Consider the following 16,639-nt stretch of genomic DNA (forward strand, 5'->3'; position numbering starts at 1 on the left):
TGTGACGCTTCGAGCGAATTTCCGTTCGAATTTCTGCCGGACTCGTGCATCAAGTATCTAGATATCGTTCGCGAAGCATGCGTCGTCGTGCGTTTTAATCGTGCTTGTGCGAAATTTCCGTATCGGCGAACGAACGTGACGCTGAACACACGATCCTGTCGGTCGACTTGTCCGGGACCGTGGATCGTACGAAAAAATCACCGAATTTTTCTCCCCCCAGCCCCACCCCGACCCTCCCCTCCCGCCCCAAAGAGAAGAAAAAAACAAAAAAAAAAACAAAAAAAAAAGAAAATCAGCGAATTGAATCGCGAAACACTTGAGCTCACTGTACTGTGTCGCGCGGCCCTCAGTCTAACGTTTAAGGAATCTTTAAGTAATACTTGATCGATACTAAAAACTAAAAAAAAAATAATAATAATAATAAACATAAAAAAAAAGTGGAGGACGAGATAAGGAGGAAAAATACAAATATGAAATAATAATGAAAAAAATGGGTGTTATTTTTAGATGTCTATTAGATTATCAGAACCAGAAAAACTAAAGGATAAAAAAATGCTTAAACATAAAAACGAATAAAAAAAAAAGTGAAGAAAAAACCTACTATTAATACTACTACTACTACTACTACTACCTACTACTACTACTACTACTACTACTACTACTACCTACTACTACTACTACTACTACTACTATTACTACTACTACTACTACTACTGCTGCTACTACTTCTACTACTATTACTACCGTACTTGTAATAAGGATTTAAAGAACATAGGAACTTAGTTGATGCGATTTCACAAACGATGCAACTTTTTGAGAAGAGCGTCCCTCTTTTTACTAATACCTGCGCAGGACGGATCCGACCCGTCCGCGTGCTCTGCGCGCGAATACACATTCTTTCCGACCAATAAGCAAATAAGAATGAACCAGAAAACGATGTGAGAAAGAAAAAAAATAAGTGGAAACAAAAATGAACGATAGAAGGGAAGACAAAGTAACAAGATACGAAAGAACAGAAAGAGGAACCGGAAGAGATCACCGCGATTGTAATCATCGAGAGTATTTTCCAGTTGATCCTTTGTATCAGTAAAAGCTGGACGTGTCGCGTAGTCCTGTGCAGGTGCGACTAAAGTAATCGTGGGCGTGAAAGGTACGAAGACGACGAAGGGCGACGAACCGTCATTCTTTCTCCCTCCCAAAGAAATATTCTGCCGTCGTCGTCTCCCTCCGTCGCGCTCAGGGACACCTTTTTCCTCGAGACGTTTTGCCGCTTTCATTGTTTAGATGATTACTATTTAACGACAAAAAAAAAGAAAAAAAAATAAAAAAGACGAGAAAACCGAGAACATACGACGACGATGATACGTCGGCGGAAAAGGAGAATTAACGATGACAGAGGAGGAGTGAACGAAGAAAAAACGAAAAAAAGGAGAAAAAAAGAAGCGAAAAAGGGGATCGAGATCGGAACCTTTTTAAGCCACGGGTCGCAGTTAACGCGTTCGTTACCTGCGAGATGGGCTTTTTCTTTTTCAGAGAAAAAATACCAAAAAATTAAAAAAATGTTACAATGAAACAGACAAAAAAAAGAACAAACAACAAAAAACATTTTAAATAATGGAAAAAAAATACACGAAGAATAATGGATAGAAAGAGAAAGGGTGAGAGTGTGTGTGTATGTATGTGAGAAAGAGAGAGAGAGAGAGAGAGAGAGAAAGTGGGAGAGCGAAAGAGAGAGAAAGAGAGAGTGTGAGTGTCATCTCCTGTTGCGCTGGACCACAGAGATCGGCCTGATTGTTACTCGAGGATCGTCCATGCACCCGCGCAATGTGGATTTTTCCTCGAGTCGGAAAAACGATCGAACCTCTTACTTTCATATTGTCGCTGGTTCCTTTCAGCTCGAAATTTTCCACGATCTGAATGTTATGCATCTCTGACGCGAGCGGTTGTTCTTAACGATCCCCAGAGATCCCCAGGTGGTCTCTCCAAATTCAAACGCGATCAGGATAACTCTAAAAGCGACTTTCGTCACCAGTGGAGTATCCACTAGCATCGATGGCTCGTCGTTCTGAATGCTCTAACGAGACAAGAAACGAGACTCTAACATCCCCGGTACGCTTGGGCTGCTCGTTTGGTGACCCGAACGAACCGATTTACTCAGCTACTCTGGAATTCGAGTCGAAGCTTCGCCGCGAGAAACTTCGAACGCTGACAAGGAACCGGTAGTAGAAGAGGTACGGAGCACAGGGTAGTCGGAAATAGGGGTTGAGGAAGAGTGAGGAAGCGAGACAAAGAAAACGCGGGGGGGAGGGGGGTGGGTGGGTGGAGGTGGAGCGAAAAAAGGTAAAAGCGTAGGTTTCACGGTGCCGACGTTGCAATCGCGCAATTGCCGCGTGGCGATACTCCTTCAGACGAAAAGTGCGGTCCTTTTCTCGGTCGTTGTTGAGCCACGTAAAGCTGCCACGGACAAAAAACGTCTCTCTGGCCAGGCAAGGGGAGCAAAGGAAAATGAGGGGGCGCGACAGGGGGATGGGGAGGAAAGGGTGGGTGGCGACGAGAGCGTAGCCTAGGCAAGGACGATCCTCGAGAGGGTGAGCACGCGAGAGGGATTTTAACCGACGAAACGGCTTGAAGCGTTGGGTGAATTAGGTGTGCGCAGGGGTGGTGGATACAAGGCGAGAGAGAAACAGGGGCACAGGACAGGTGCACAGGGGGTTGAACGGGAGAGGATAGATGTAGACGCGAGAGAGATCGACGAAAATTTTCGCGGAAACGTGAAACGTGTGCGGAAGCGATTCGAGCCGAGAGAGCGAGAGGTAGATGTGGCGCGTACGCGTGCGTGTGAAAGAGAAACGGACAAGTGAAAGAAGAATACACGGGGAATACGGTGAGAGAACGCTACCGAGACGAAGAACGCGTGAAGTGAAAGAGAGGTGAAAGAGCGCGTGATCCTCGGGAAAAGCAATGTTCGGCTCTCTCTCGTCGCAACGAGCATTTAATCAACGGTAGGGAATGCTTAGTGAACTTAATCTTAGGATACTGACGAAAGAAAACAAAAAAAAGAAAAAAGAAAAAAAATAAGAAAAAAAAGAAAGAAAGACGGCAAAGAAGGAGCGTAAAGAGGCGGAATCGTAGCGAACGTCGAAATTTTTGATAGCGTCGCGCGAATGATGACGATAAACAGGGGATGGAAGAAGAAGAGACTGACGAAAAAGAGGCAAAGTAGCGATCGAGTATGAGGTTGGGTAGAAGTTAGGGAATGCGCGAAAAAAAGCACGATGCGTTATTAGGTGAAATATTCATGAGGAATGGGAGAGAAAGCGAGTAGAAGAGAATCTAAGAAGTTTTTGCTGCGTGTTGCGCGGGCAGAAATCTCACTAAGAAATACGCGCGAATGGAAACGTAAACTGAATAAAATTAACGTGTCGCGGTGGTAGGAAAGGAAGTTAGGGAAGCAACAGCGAAAAAGCGAGTAAAATAATGGTAAAATTGTATTGGGGGCTATAGGGGCGAATTAGAGAGAGAAAGAGTGAGAGCGAGATAGAATGCGAAGCAAACTTTTAAAAGAATGTCATATTGTCAATATTGTCACGATTGGTCGGTTGGATGCCTACGGTTAAACCTCCGTTTACTGGGTGAATGTACGATTCTGTACGATTCTTCTTATTATTATTTATATTGATTGATTGATTATCTTTATCGATTATTATTAATGTCACGGAAGTAGGATTAAATCACAGAACAGAAGAAACAAATGAAAAAGCAAAAACACAAAAAAAAGAAAATGAAAGAAAGAAAGGCAACCACTTATATTATTGTACATATTTACTTGTAACTGCTATTCGTATTGCAGAAGTTTTGTTCTCTCAACAAATGATTTCCTCGATTCTGCGGGAAGAAAAAAAAAATGAATAAAATAAAATTTGTGTATTATTAAAATCCTGGAAGCATTCATTTTCCCCACTGACCTATCCTAAATTAATCTATCTCGAATTAAAGAAGAAGAACAAGTAAGATAATTTCCAGTTTCTCTCTTGAAATTCAATTCGGCGCGCATCCTTCTTTTTTCTCTTTTTTTTTTTCTTTGCACGATCGTCTTCCTCTATTTTTCGAATTCGAGACGGCAATTCCACCGTATCGAGACCGTACGAGGCAAAATCGAATCCGCGTCACTTTACGTACCTGAATACTTTTACGACGTCGAAGATAAGTTATCTATCGATGTACGCGTCGATCTTGCGTTTTTATTTGTTCCTCGAAACGGTTTACCTCTCCTTTCCAGCTCTCGCGAGCGCGAAAGATCAAACACGATACACGTTTTCTGTCGCCATCTTGTGGATTTATAACCGTATCAGAGTATTGATTTCTTACTTGTGAGCAAAAATTACAGGTACCGTCGCTCGTTCTTTTCTAGCAGCAAGAGTTTCAATTTATTATAAGATGCAATCAAGTTACAGCACCGATACGACAACGCGCATGAATCTGTTATCCTGCCAATACGCCGAATTATTCAATTATCTGAATCTGATTAAGCGAACGCGAACTTTAAGTTTTACAACGTTCAGTTCTTCAATGAGATAATCCATAGAAATTCAGTGATTGAATATAATATTTTTTATCAAGGTACAAAAGATGCTTCAAAAAAGCTCGCTCTACACGCGTTAAAAATGTTCCGCAAGCAAAAGAAACAATTTGTCATGGTATTTTTATGATATCTTTACAAATCTTGTAAAATTGTAAGATCAAGCTGAATAAAACACATTAAGATAAGCAGAAAATTCAACGTTCGTTTCAAGAACTGTGTGTTTTTGTGATATTTAGAGAATGACAATCGCGTGATCAGTTGATAAGATAGGAGAACTGAAACTGTCTGAAAACAGCCTATGATTTTTAAACATACAATCTTCAAAGAGATGATGTATGTACTGTGCAACAAACAGTGCATTTCTCAATTATTGGCAGTGATTGTAAAATATATACATATAAATATATTATATTATGAATAATATATGTGTATGTACATATATGTATATAGTTGTTTAATAAATATTCGATATCTCTAAAATATACAAAACAACCTTCCTTCTTTCAGTGGACTTCCTTCAGAAACATTATACGACAAACAGAATCAAACGTATTCTAGTAGAGGCAAGCTCCTGCAGTTTCATTTTAGATACAGTATTTGACATAATTCTCAAATAAATTCCATCTCATTCCTGACAATATAACTCGCGTGACATTTCCGAAAACCTGAAACACAACCGACATTGAATTTCACGTCACCGGATCCTCGTAGCATTCCTTCGGAAGCATTTCAAACCGACCGGAAACCGAAACAAACGTAAACAGCGCTTCGTTCGTTTCATTCGAATTCCACCGCGAGGGGAATGCAATCCGGGAGACGAGACAGAGAGGTGAAATTCGCGAGAGATTCCGGACAAAAATGAACGCTCATTCCCGGCTTCAATCTCAAGGAAGCATGCACGTCCCGGATGTTGCCGAGTTGTCAGGCCAAAGTCCGTGAAGACTCGCGTCGCGGGTAATAAGATCTGGCAGAACAAACCGAGCACGAAGGGAGTGAGAGGAGCGACTCGACAACGTCGAACCGAATTGACAGAATGGAAGAGAAGATCCGGGGAGGACGAACGAAGTGACGTCATTATGCTGGAGCTCGAGCAAACAGCGTGTCTCACAAAGGAAGAGGCACGGACTGCTTCTCTGTGTGTGCCAGGTTTCGTGACGTAATGACGGTGAAGCACGCGTTGCTACGCACCCCACTAATTACGAGGCACCGAGCGCAATCGGACCCTCCAAGCGAAATCCGGCCAACCTACGCCCTTCGAGCCTCGGCCTCCGGGCGACCGAGTTTCGCGAAACCGTGTATCACGAGCGCGCGCTGCTTAACGACACGTGGTTCGTTTCCGCATGGCCGATTCCACCCTTCCGCCAAGGACGAGTCTACCTAGCCTGGTGAGTGTGCAAATGAAGATGAAGATGCGGCGAGAAGTGAATTGGATCTTGCTCAAGAACGGCTCCGTCTGTCGGATTGCGTGTACTTTTGACTGAGAGTTCACGGATTTGGCTTTTGTTTCTGGGAAACGTGAGGAACGATGTTCGACAGAAAGTTGTAACTGGAGAGGGAAATGGTAATTGGGGCGGCCGAGTCTATGTAGAAGTGGCCTGTTTGATTTCGAAGAAAGGAAATTGAGAGGAGGTAGATTACTGTAGAACCAACGCCCTGTAACGATATTTGAACTTCCACGTTTCAATTGGAATCGCATTTAGATTCTGAACAAGTTAGCCTCTTAAAAAGGACGAGAATTTTTCTGTTTTGAAATTTAATTAAGGCACGAGATAAACATTTGTATACACATACGCATAAGAGATGAGAAAACAAAATAGACGTAAATTCATTTCTTTGGTAATTCACTAATTGTTTTAAATTTGATAAATTCTCATTTTAATGAAACTGCACTTAAAATTTAAGTAATATTATATTGTGACTCTTACGCAGTAACAACGCAGATAAAAATTTTGAAAAATATGATTTCACTGGAAGGCAAACAAAATTAAAAAGATGTATCGTATTGGTTGACAGAATGAGAATAAGTAAACAGTGTCTCGCTTAACGCATCCGCCACTGCTAAACCCGACAATATGTGTACTTACCTATCATTCTCAGGATTTCCGTCACTTCGTCAAAGTAGAATAGGTCAACCGAAAATGTCAATTGTACAATCACAGTTACTGTCATTATTGCACAGAATGTTTGTAAAAAATTATATATTTTAATAATAAACTCGATTGATTGTTGAAATATTTCTACCCAATATGTGTTTATTTTGTAATTCCTAAATATATTAATAAATAGCAATAATACTACTATTAACAAATAGCATTGTTATTAACTAACTAATATTAAATAGTAAATGATAATTAATATTAAATATTAAATTATCAATAAATATTTTAATAATAAACTTCATAAATTATTAAACTATTATCCGATATGTGTCCTCATCTTAATTTGCAATTTCTATCCGTAATAATTGAATTACTTTAATATAATTCAATGTTATTAAAAATTATTAAGAACTATTATGTTCTATTGCAAGATATTTTTCTTCAAAGATTGATATTTTCTCACAGATATTTCGTTTAGAAAGCATTATACAATTATTCAGTCTCATGGCCAACTTTATCGAGCCATAATTTCTTGGCGCAGAAAATTTACGACTCACCTATCGCAGAATAATCAGGAACATCTTTCTGCCACTAATATTACTGACGTTGCTGACTCATGCTGAAGATACATTCGTAGCAAAATTTCAGTTAAACGATGTACGTATATCACACAGGAAATCTGTTACAAAAGATAATATAATTAGAATATTCTAGACTTCAAAATGGCAGTCCTATGTGATTTTGACTGAATTTATTATACATATGTCGATTTTTACAAAGAAAGAAATACATATTTCATATTTCCTTTAAAAATTTTATTACGTTACACCGAGAATAAAAATTATTGACTTTTATATAATTGTGGAATGAAACATAAATGTATTTCAAATATGTAAATGTAATGAAATGAACGTACTAATTGAATTTCGTTATTACACTGAATAATCGCGTTTCATATAATCGCATTTATGTTTTATTTTATACATGGATAATAAAGTAGCAATGAATTAACAATATAAATTGTATTTCTCTCATATAAGATACAAAAAAAGTAAAAATACGCACCACTAAAATTCTTCGACACCACAGCAAATTGCACACTAAACCATTAATGAGAAGTTATCTCTTCGATATATCCCAAACATCGATAATCTCCCTCCGCCATATTTTTCTCAAATAGAAAGAATTCCTAATAAATAAAAAATAAGGAATGTATTATATTTATATAATATATTATAAAATCATTTAACGTGTTATAAAATATTAATAAAATATGAAATAAATAAAAATTATTAATCGATAGGTATACTACAATAAACAAATATACAAATATACTACATACATGGTACATTCCTATGTTGCCAATTGAATTAATAATTACAAGTATAACTTACAAAGAAAAAAGATATTAAAATTAACATTACATATAATAATAACTTAATAATAATTATCTATCAAGTCTAGCACTTCGCGTTTTATCGATATCTTTAAATTCTAAAGTTTAAGGTAACCTATATTTTATAACCTATGTTTGAATATACATAATCGAATACGTAACTGAAAATTGAATATTCGAAATCCTCTGGATTATTTTTTCATTATATTTACACAGTTCTTGTCAATATCAAATTTTTCAATAGTATAATAGATTATTTTATGAATATTGAAATCGTCTAACCTTGTAGTTTTTAAAATTATTTGCTCGCAATACTCACATACAATTTTCACAAGTCTCTTTATATGCTTTTATTTATTTTTCTCGACAAAATAACAGAATAATGAACTTCTTGCTACAGATAAATCAGAATATCGATATATAGATTGCGTGCTCCGTTAAGTGAATACAATTAAGTCGTTTCGAAAAGCCTCTTGAAAGGAAAGATATTTCGATACGCGTCAAATTAATAATTGACTGTCGCTTGTAAATTTATTCTGTTGACTACAGTAGTTATTGGCTTAAGTAAAAGAAAAAAGATTGCTCAGTATGCAAAAGTTAGTAAGTTTTAGGGAGTATTTAAGACGATGTTGAAAACAATACCTCAACTGACTCGTGTAGTAGCGCCGACTCAAATATGGCTGAAACATCAGCCAGAGTGTAGTCTGTACAGTATAGTTGGTTGTTGCAGTGGCTCGTGTAACGATTTACCTCGCATTATTACGCATCAGTCTAAATGTTTCGTGTCTTGCCTGTACAAAACTGCGAAAAGAGAGTTCCAGCAGTCCAGTAAACCTGCTGTCATCACATGCAGCGGGACAAAAGAAGAAAAAATGGCACCAACGCGTGTTATTCTTATGTCGTGCGGCAGTTATAACCCTCCAACTAACATGCATTTAAGAATGTTTGGTACATATATGTCATTCTTCATAATCAATATGGATTCTTTGCGTAAACACAAAGTATTTCGATATATACAGTAGACGAATTGTATGACATTTGTGTTTTATTGGTTATTTGGACGGATCAGAACATTGTTAAAATAACCCCGTGTAAACAATCTGAATTAATATTATCGATATACACATATACAAATATTGGTTACGATATTAAGCTTTGATTAGATTTGTAAATGAAATGTTGTATCAATAAACCAGCCCAAATTATAAGTTTTTTCTCATTATTTTAATTTCATTTTCTTAGGGTTGCAGTTATGATATCAAATTGTAATTTTCCTTGATATATAGATATTTTTTGTGTGGAATAACTTTTCATCTCAAATTTTCAGAAATTGCCAGAGACCATCTTCATAGAATGGGAACGCACATTGTGGTTGGTGGCGTTATATCTCCTGTACATGATGCATACGCTAAGAAAGATTTAGCAGCAGCGACGCACAGATGTGCTATGTTGAGATTAGCTTTACAAAACAATGATTGGATTTATCTTAGTACTTGGGAAACTAGGCAGAATGGTTGGACAAAGACTAGATTAACTTTACAGTACCATCAGAATTTATTGAACTCTGCGTTATATGATTCAAATAATGTTAAACATAATATACCAATTGAAGATCTGGAATGGATTCCAGAAAATGTAAGAAATAGTTCTGATCGCACTCCAATTCAAATTAAACTGTTATGTGGTGCTGATTTATTAGAAAGTTTTGGAATTTATGATTTATGGGCTGAAGAAGATGTAAGTGAATATTTCTTCACTTATTGTATTATGCTATTTATACTATTTATGTCTTGATAATTTAAAAATATGTTTGTAATTTTTCTTTGCAGATCGATGCTATTGTTGGAGAACATGGTTTGGTAGTTATTACAAGGGAAGGTTCTAATCCAAATAAGTTCATATACGATTCAGATATTCTTTCTAAATATATGGTAATTAACCTCTTGTCAGCAATCGTTACATATTTTTTTTGTATTTTCCTAATATTTTTCTTATAATTAACTTCTGTGTAGCACAATATACACATAGTAACTGAATGGATTCCAAATGAAGTTAGCTCAACTAGAATAAGGAGAGCGTTTAAACGAGGTGAGAGTGTCAGGTATCTCCTGCAAGATGCTGTGATTGATTATGTCTATAAGCAAGGAATTTATGATGCAAAATCAACAGCATCAACAATGTGAGTTTAAACATAATTTCACTACAATGGTAGTTCATTCAATTAGTGAAAACTTAATAGTATATCTTCCAGTAGATTTAAACAAAGATTTATTTTTATGTATTTTGTACGATAAGTGTATATTTTTATAGCATTCATATTCCACGTAGTTGGTGAGTTTAGAGTGTACAGAATTGGTTAATCTAAGTTGTAAAATTGTTATACACGATTGTGTATTTTATAATTAACCCTTTTATAATTTAACCCTTCTAGTGCTCAATAACATTGATACATTAGCCGTAATATCGATTATAATAATTAACATGTTCATTTTTAAAAGTATGAATTTTAAAATATTGAATAAGAATAGAGATCTAAGATTGTTGTTTGGACTATAGTGATTTTTAAATGTTTTGTAAATAATATATAAACAATTAAAAAGAAATAATGTATAATGTATATAGATTTATTTTATGAAGGAAAGTTGTAATTTTTCACAAGATATATATAATTACTAATACATCGACTACAAATATGTAAATGTATAGTCTATTTTTGATAACATTGTTTAGAATTAGATACCAGATCTTGTTGATAAACATATGTCAAGAATAAAATTATTTTTGTTGATTTTTATCGAGTTATTTATTTGATAAATACTCGTATAGATGCCAAAGAGTTCTTAAAAGAATTTATTGAGTGTTAAAAGGGTTAATAGATGTACAAACAATATACAGCAATATATTAGTCTAGTCTAAGAGTCTTTCATTTTGTTATGTAAATTTAATCAGATCTATTTTCTATCACTGTAATTACAAATAAATTTTTGCCACTGCATTTCTTTCACTTTTCTTACGTTATGTTACGTTAGCTTTTCTAAAATAGTTGTACTTCATTTGTTAATCGTGGTAAAAGTACCGATTCATGGAAAAATAATATTCCTTGCTTCGAAACACTGTCAATCAAGAGAATTAACCAACAAAATAATTTGCGTATCTCTTTTGCAAAATCGACAAGTAAAATTAGCGGACCATTTTTGTCCTGAATCGGACTTCTACCGAGTACCGACATAACGAAGATCGTATAAAAAATAGTGTCTTGTTTTTCACGCTGCCAATCTACTTGGACACTGAAGTAAGTTGGAACTGACCTCACCCAATGCGAATAATTACTTGACCATTGATTCCAAGTATCAAAACACCTTTCTCACGCCGTCGCCTAGCGACGTTACAATGGAATCCCCGAGTCCGATCGAAATTATATCCATCGATGTGCCTGATACCGTTCTACGTAAGAATATCCAGAACGCAACGAACGTGGCCTGCGTGGCCTCCCGTCACGTCGGCAGTGGCGGTGGTGTCGGCGGCGTCGGCGGCGGCCTCGAGGAGGCGCGCGAGAAATTCATTAGCGCTCTCCTCGCCGAGAACGGTAACGCCAAACATATAACGACCGCGAAGGCCGCGTATCCAGGTCTCGCGAAACAGATCATCGCCACCGAAACCGGCGAGTCGCAGATCCTCGACGAGGTAGGTTTCGTTGACGATGATAGAAAGGTCAGAAAGGTGGTCAGGGTACAGCCCCGATCGAGTCAATTGGAAGAGGTGTCCCCGGGTGTCGCCACCCGAAGCTTCTCGTCGAAACGCGAGAACCTCGTCAAAGTTAGCACGAGGCCGTCAATCGAGGCGAAAGACAGCGTAGCTCAGTCGTCGGAAGCTAGTAGCAGGCTTCGTGTCGAGCACGACGTCGTCGATGTAGGATTAGGAGGCGGTAGAATCAAGGATCGCGAGGCTAGGTCTTCGATCTCGTCTTCGACTGTCTCGTCCTCGACAATATCCGCCAGAGACAATGGCGGTGGACGCCACGAAGGCGCTTTGTCTGACTTCAGCGTCGACAAAGAGGATTACAGGCTCACGCGGTACGGTTTGGACGATGACACGGTCGAAGACGAGGTCCAAGACGAGCGTAATGATTCTCGGTTAGACGAGCAGCGATTGAGCGACTCGATCGATCACAAAACTCAGCATACCGATCGAACGGGAAGCGACGAGGTCCACGATCAGGACGGCTTTCCCAGTGATAGCGTTCGATGCTCGAACACGCAGGTGTTAGTGTTAGTCAGCGCGATGATTCACAATCCTTTTGACAAGGAAGGTGCGACATTGATCGTCGAAGAAAACGGGGTACAGGGTAAAGGTGAGATCATGATATACAAGGGCGAATCGGATGGAAGTATCGACAAGTTGAGTCTTCTCGTACAGTCGCCTGTTCCGTCGTCCGTGAGCGACGAGAGCACGGTGAAGATACAAGAGATAATCGACGATGGAACCGAGATCGTAAGAGGGGATTCCGACGATTCGTTGGCTATAGATGACAAGTCCTCGAAGCGGGACGTGAGTTTGGAGATAGACGGTAAGTACGTGAAGTCCGTGGTGAACGCACGCAAGAGTCCCAGGAAGACGAAGAACGGCCAGATGCGAATATACAGCGAAACCGACGACAGGAAAGTGCAGGAGGGCGAAACGATGGAGAAGAGCGTAGACTCGGGCACACAGTCCGAGGAAACGTTCTACAAGACTGTATCGAAATCCTCGAAGGCTTCCTCGTCGAGATCGAAGAGTCCTAGGAAAGAAAGTAAGTCGCGATCGAATGGTCAAAGAGCGACCGGCTTCTCGCGGTCGAAGATTCACGAGTCAACGATCAGTGACGAGAGAACTAGGAAAGTGAAACGATACGACGCGCCTTTGAAGGGAAGTCTCGATTCGGTGATCAATGCGAACGATTCCAGAACGGTATCAAGAAGGAAGTCGAAGACCGAGGAAATGTTCTCGAAGAAATCAAAGAGCTACGAGTCGATTAAGAAAATGCCGGAGGTATGTTACGAGGATCCTTCGAAAGCTGACAGTACTTCCCAATTGATCACAGCGAACGAACTCGACATGCAGACGGACGAATTCTGCTCTGTCTGTTGCTACGTGAATGAATTGTCCTTGAGAACCGAGGAGGTAATGGGAACGGAAGAAGCGATCCTGCGTTCCAATTGCAGTTCCATCGTCGACGAGGATTCCACGGAATGCGATATTTGTAGCTCTTGGAATTTGCAAGAGTCGACCGACACCTTGGATCGAAAACTCATTTCCTCGGCGACCGATTGTGACCAGATGTGCGAGGTCTGCGAGATCTGCAACGAGATCTGCGCCACGTTCAATCCCGATCAGGAACCGAGATCGTACTCTGTCAGGGAATCAAGAGTGTTCGACTTTTCGTCGAGAAGTCTTCCGAAGGATAGCTCAAGAATCGGCGACAGTATCGCGACTGATCCGTCTTTAGACGAGGACAGCTTCGAGATCGAGAACTGCGGCTTCCAGAGTGGGCCGGAGTCAATGGACGACCGGAAGTTAGGCGATCAAACGATCGACAAACCATTATCCTTGTCTTTCAATATTTCCGACTCGGCTGTTATTAAGAAGAAATCACGGGACAAATATTTTATTCCCAAAGACGAGCTGGCTATCTTGGCCAGCGGCGGCAGACGCATGAATCGCAAAGGATCGTTGTTCCGGAAGAAACCAGCCGAGGATTCTGTTAATGTTTCTTCGGACAAGAGGCGTTACTCCTCAGTGGATAATCTTCAATTAGCGAAAACATCTTCCAGAGGTAACGAGAAAGTTCTCAGGTCGAAGAACAGCAAAGTGATCGGGTCTGCGGACAATATACGCTCTTCCAGAAGCTCCAGAAGATGCAAATCGTTGCAGAGATCGGCGGACAATGTTCGACACATGGACTCGTCCACGGACAATTTGGATTCCTTGGTGGAAAGTTTAGGAAGGGAAGATGAAATGCCGGATAACGTGAACTGGACGGAGAAGCCTAAAGTCAGGGACAACGAAACTGTAAAGATGATCCTGACTAAGCACGGAATTAAGATAATCAGCGAGAAGGAAACTGCTCTGTAATGAAATTAGCACGAAAAGATATATACATAAATTCAACGAATTCGAAGGAACTTAATTTATCCGAGGGAAATCGCTCACGTTAGTTACGTTACAAGATATATATATAGATATATACATATATATATTTATATACATTATATATGTATGTATATACGTTATAATACATACGACACGAAATTAGATTGAATTCTTGTTAGGCCAACTGCAAATTCTAGAATGCAGATTTATCGACTCTCTTGTGATAATTCTGACCGATATATCGTCTTGAAGAAGATACAAGATTTTTCACATTATAATAGAAACCTAGTTAACGAATATACGAATATATACGTATCTATATAAAGAAGAAAGAAGAGAAAAAGAAATATATATATATATATATATATACACATACATATATATTTATAACTCGGGAACAGATTCTTCACCGAGAGAAAAAGAAATGCCAAATGTTACGAGATTTGATCCTATATTCACAGATTCTATTTAATTAATAACGACAATGTTCACGTGATAGAGACTCTTCACGAATATTTAACGAGAAAGAAGTATTGTATAAAAAGAGAAAAAAGAGAGAGGGAGAGAACGAAAAAAAAGAAAAGAAAATTAAGCAAGATCTCGGAAGCATGGCATTGTTGTTCGTCACGAATAGAACTGAAAGAATTTTAAAATGATACGCATACAAGAGTACAGGCCTTGGAGGAACTTTATTAGGGAATGCAACTAGAGAAAACGATATTATATATGTATATTATTATCGCTACTGTATTGAACGTGATTTAAACGAATTAAACGAACGGCAGGGTGTTTCGTTATCGCGTGCGTTGGAAGAGAACATTTAAGAGAGCTCGATAAATTGGGACGAACAAGATGAGAGATAGTCGTGAAAGAGAACTAAGAGTTTTGGACAACGCACGAGCACCGAGAGAACAGCAAATTATCGAGACAATCCTACAATTAACTCGTCAATATTAAAAAAAAAAAAATAATAATAATAATATTAATGAAAAGAATGGTTTCGATTAACCATAAAGTATTCTATACATATAAACTATAATAAACGATGCGTTACCGATGGGCTGCGGTACATCGATCGGGGAGAACATGATTAATTAATGTCGCTTCCAGTGGAACCCGCTGATCTCAATTTACCTTTCGTCGTGTGCACAAGAGGAGAGGGATTGAACAGAGAGAAAGACAGACGAAACGATAAAGAGAATGTCCAATTTCGTTTCGAATACGAAATATTATGAGAACTGGAGATTATTATTATTCGTGAATTTAATGAGACAACAATGACGAGTCTAACGATATAATAATTAATTAATTGATCACGCGGTCTACACGAACAAACATACGTACACGCATACATACACAGACACCTCTGCCAAACAATTTTTATTAAGAACGTGCCAATTGTTTTTTAATACCTTTGTAGACATCGTGTTTTTTACTCTTTCGAACAGTATATCCCTGTGTATGATAGTTTTTTTACTCGTCGATACTTTTTCAACAAAAACGATCCGAAGGGAGATCGAGAAGGGAGAGAAAAAGATAAACGAGAAAACGTTCCTTGATTCCGTCACTGTCACACATCGAGCGTAACGCGTAATTTCTCCTCGAGATATATACGTATTATATATCTCTTCTAAGTATTCTTAATTCGCAAGCAGTATTCTTTCTTTTTTTTTTTTTTTAATCAATCTCTTTCGTATCTTTTTTGTACCCTATGTGCACGATGTCATGCGCCTCTCTCTTTGTCGCAAGTCTCGCTTTGAGAAATCCCTCCAGCGATCGTAATTGCTGTCTTTTTGCGAGTATCTTTCCCTAAATATCGGCGAACCACTCCACTGCATCTAACTGTGATGAAATCGTTTGTGAAACGAGAAGAACACACACAGAAATCCGTGAAAAGTATCTTCCTCTTATGATTGACATCGCTTTTTTCTCTTTTTTTTTTTCAGAAGACTATATATTGTCAAGCGTTTGCTCAGATTAGTGGTTAATGAGATTACAAATACGCTTAGGTGCAATGGAAACGAATCGTTGTTTGGTATAATGGCTGAGCTTTTTAGGCGTACTTATACTTGTGTTTTCATAGTGCCTAATTTTCCATTATTCTGTCAGCAATCGAGCCTATTTTGGCGAGCCAGTGTCGAGATGCATCGTGTCTGCGAATGATCTTGCGAGATGCGATATTTTTTTTACATCTTTTTTCTTTTTGTTCAATTTTTTTCTTAGTTGATGAAGACTGTTTTGTCTTTTTCGAACACACACGATCATCCCCCTTTCTGTCACAGTTGTCCTGTTTTTTTCGTTTAGTGATGCGCAACCCTAAGGCCAATTTCATAAGGAGATAATAACATTAAGTCGCATTTGATTGGAAAATGAAGGATGAGCAATTCTATTATATCGTGTTTCAATTACGATTAAATTCAATTATACTCACGA

At 38.5% G+C, this 16,639-nt stretch overlaps 1 protein-coding gene and 2 long non-coding RNA genes across 11 annotated transcripts in view; 1 reads left to right on the plus strand and 2 right to left on the minus strand.

Moving 5' to 3' along the window:
* Positions 1 to 388: 388 nt before the first annotated feature.
* Positions 389 to 1,679, minus strand: LOC122533489. Its single transcript, XR_006307721.1, has 2 exons — positions 688 to 1,679; positions 389 to 631 (listed from the first exon to the last, which is right to left on the minus strand). It is a non-coding gene; the product is annotated as an uncharacterized LOC122533489 (long non-coding RNA).
* Positions 1,680 to 7,139: 5,460 nt separating this feature from the next.
* On the minus strand, positions 7,140 to 8,463 carry LOC122533493. The gene is made up of 3 exons (XR_006307722.1): positions 8,397 to 8,463; positions 7,747 to 7,870; positions 7,140 to 7,360 (listed from the first exon to the last, which is right to left on the minus strand). It is a non-coding gene; the product is annotated as an uncharacterized LOC122533493 (long non-coding RNA).
* Positions 8,464 to 8,671: 208 nt separating this feature from the next.
* LOC122533490 (nicotinamide/nicotinic acid mononucleotide adenylyltransferase 3) overlaps positions 8,672 to 16,639 on the plus strand; it is a 47,626-nt gene continuing 39,658 nt past the window's right edge. For 7 of the 9 annotated variants that reach the window (XM_043663272.1, XM_043663277.1, XM_043663271.1 and 4 more), the window contains exons 1-4: positions 8,689 to 9,025; positions 9,405 to 9,814; positions 9,907 to 10,008; positions 10,090 to 10,256. In XM_043663272.1, coding sequence (XP_043519207.1) covers positions 8,704 to 9,025; positions 9,405 to 9,814; positions 9,907 to 10,008; positions 10,090 to 10,256 — 1,001 coding nt within the window. In that variant the 5' untranslated portion in view covers positions 8,689 to 8,703. Of the gene's footprint in view, positions 9,026 to 9,404; positions 9,815 to 9,906; positions 10,009 to 10,089; positions 10,257 to 11,370; positions 14,556 to 16,639 lie in introns of those variants that run through there. The other 2 variants (XM_043663270.1, XM_043663269.1) reach the window with 2 other exon arrangements.

The sequence above is a fragment of the Frieseomelitta varia genome, unplaced genomic scaffold, assembly GCF_011392965.1.
Source record: "Frieseomelitta varia isolate USP_RPSP 00005682 unplaced genomic scaffold, Fvar_1.2 scaffold_532, whole genome shotgun sequence".
NCBI lineage: Eukaryota > Metazoa > Arthropoda > Insecta > Hymenoptera > Apidae > Frieseomelitta > Frieseomelitta varia.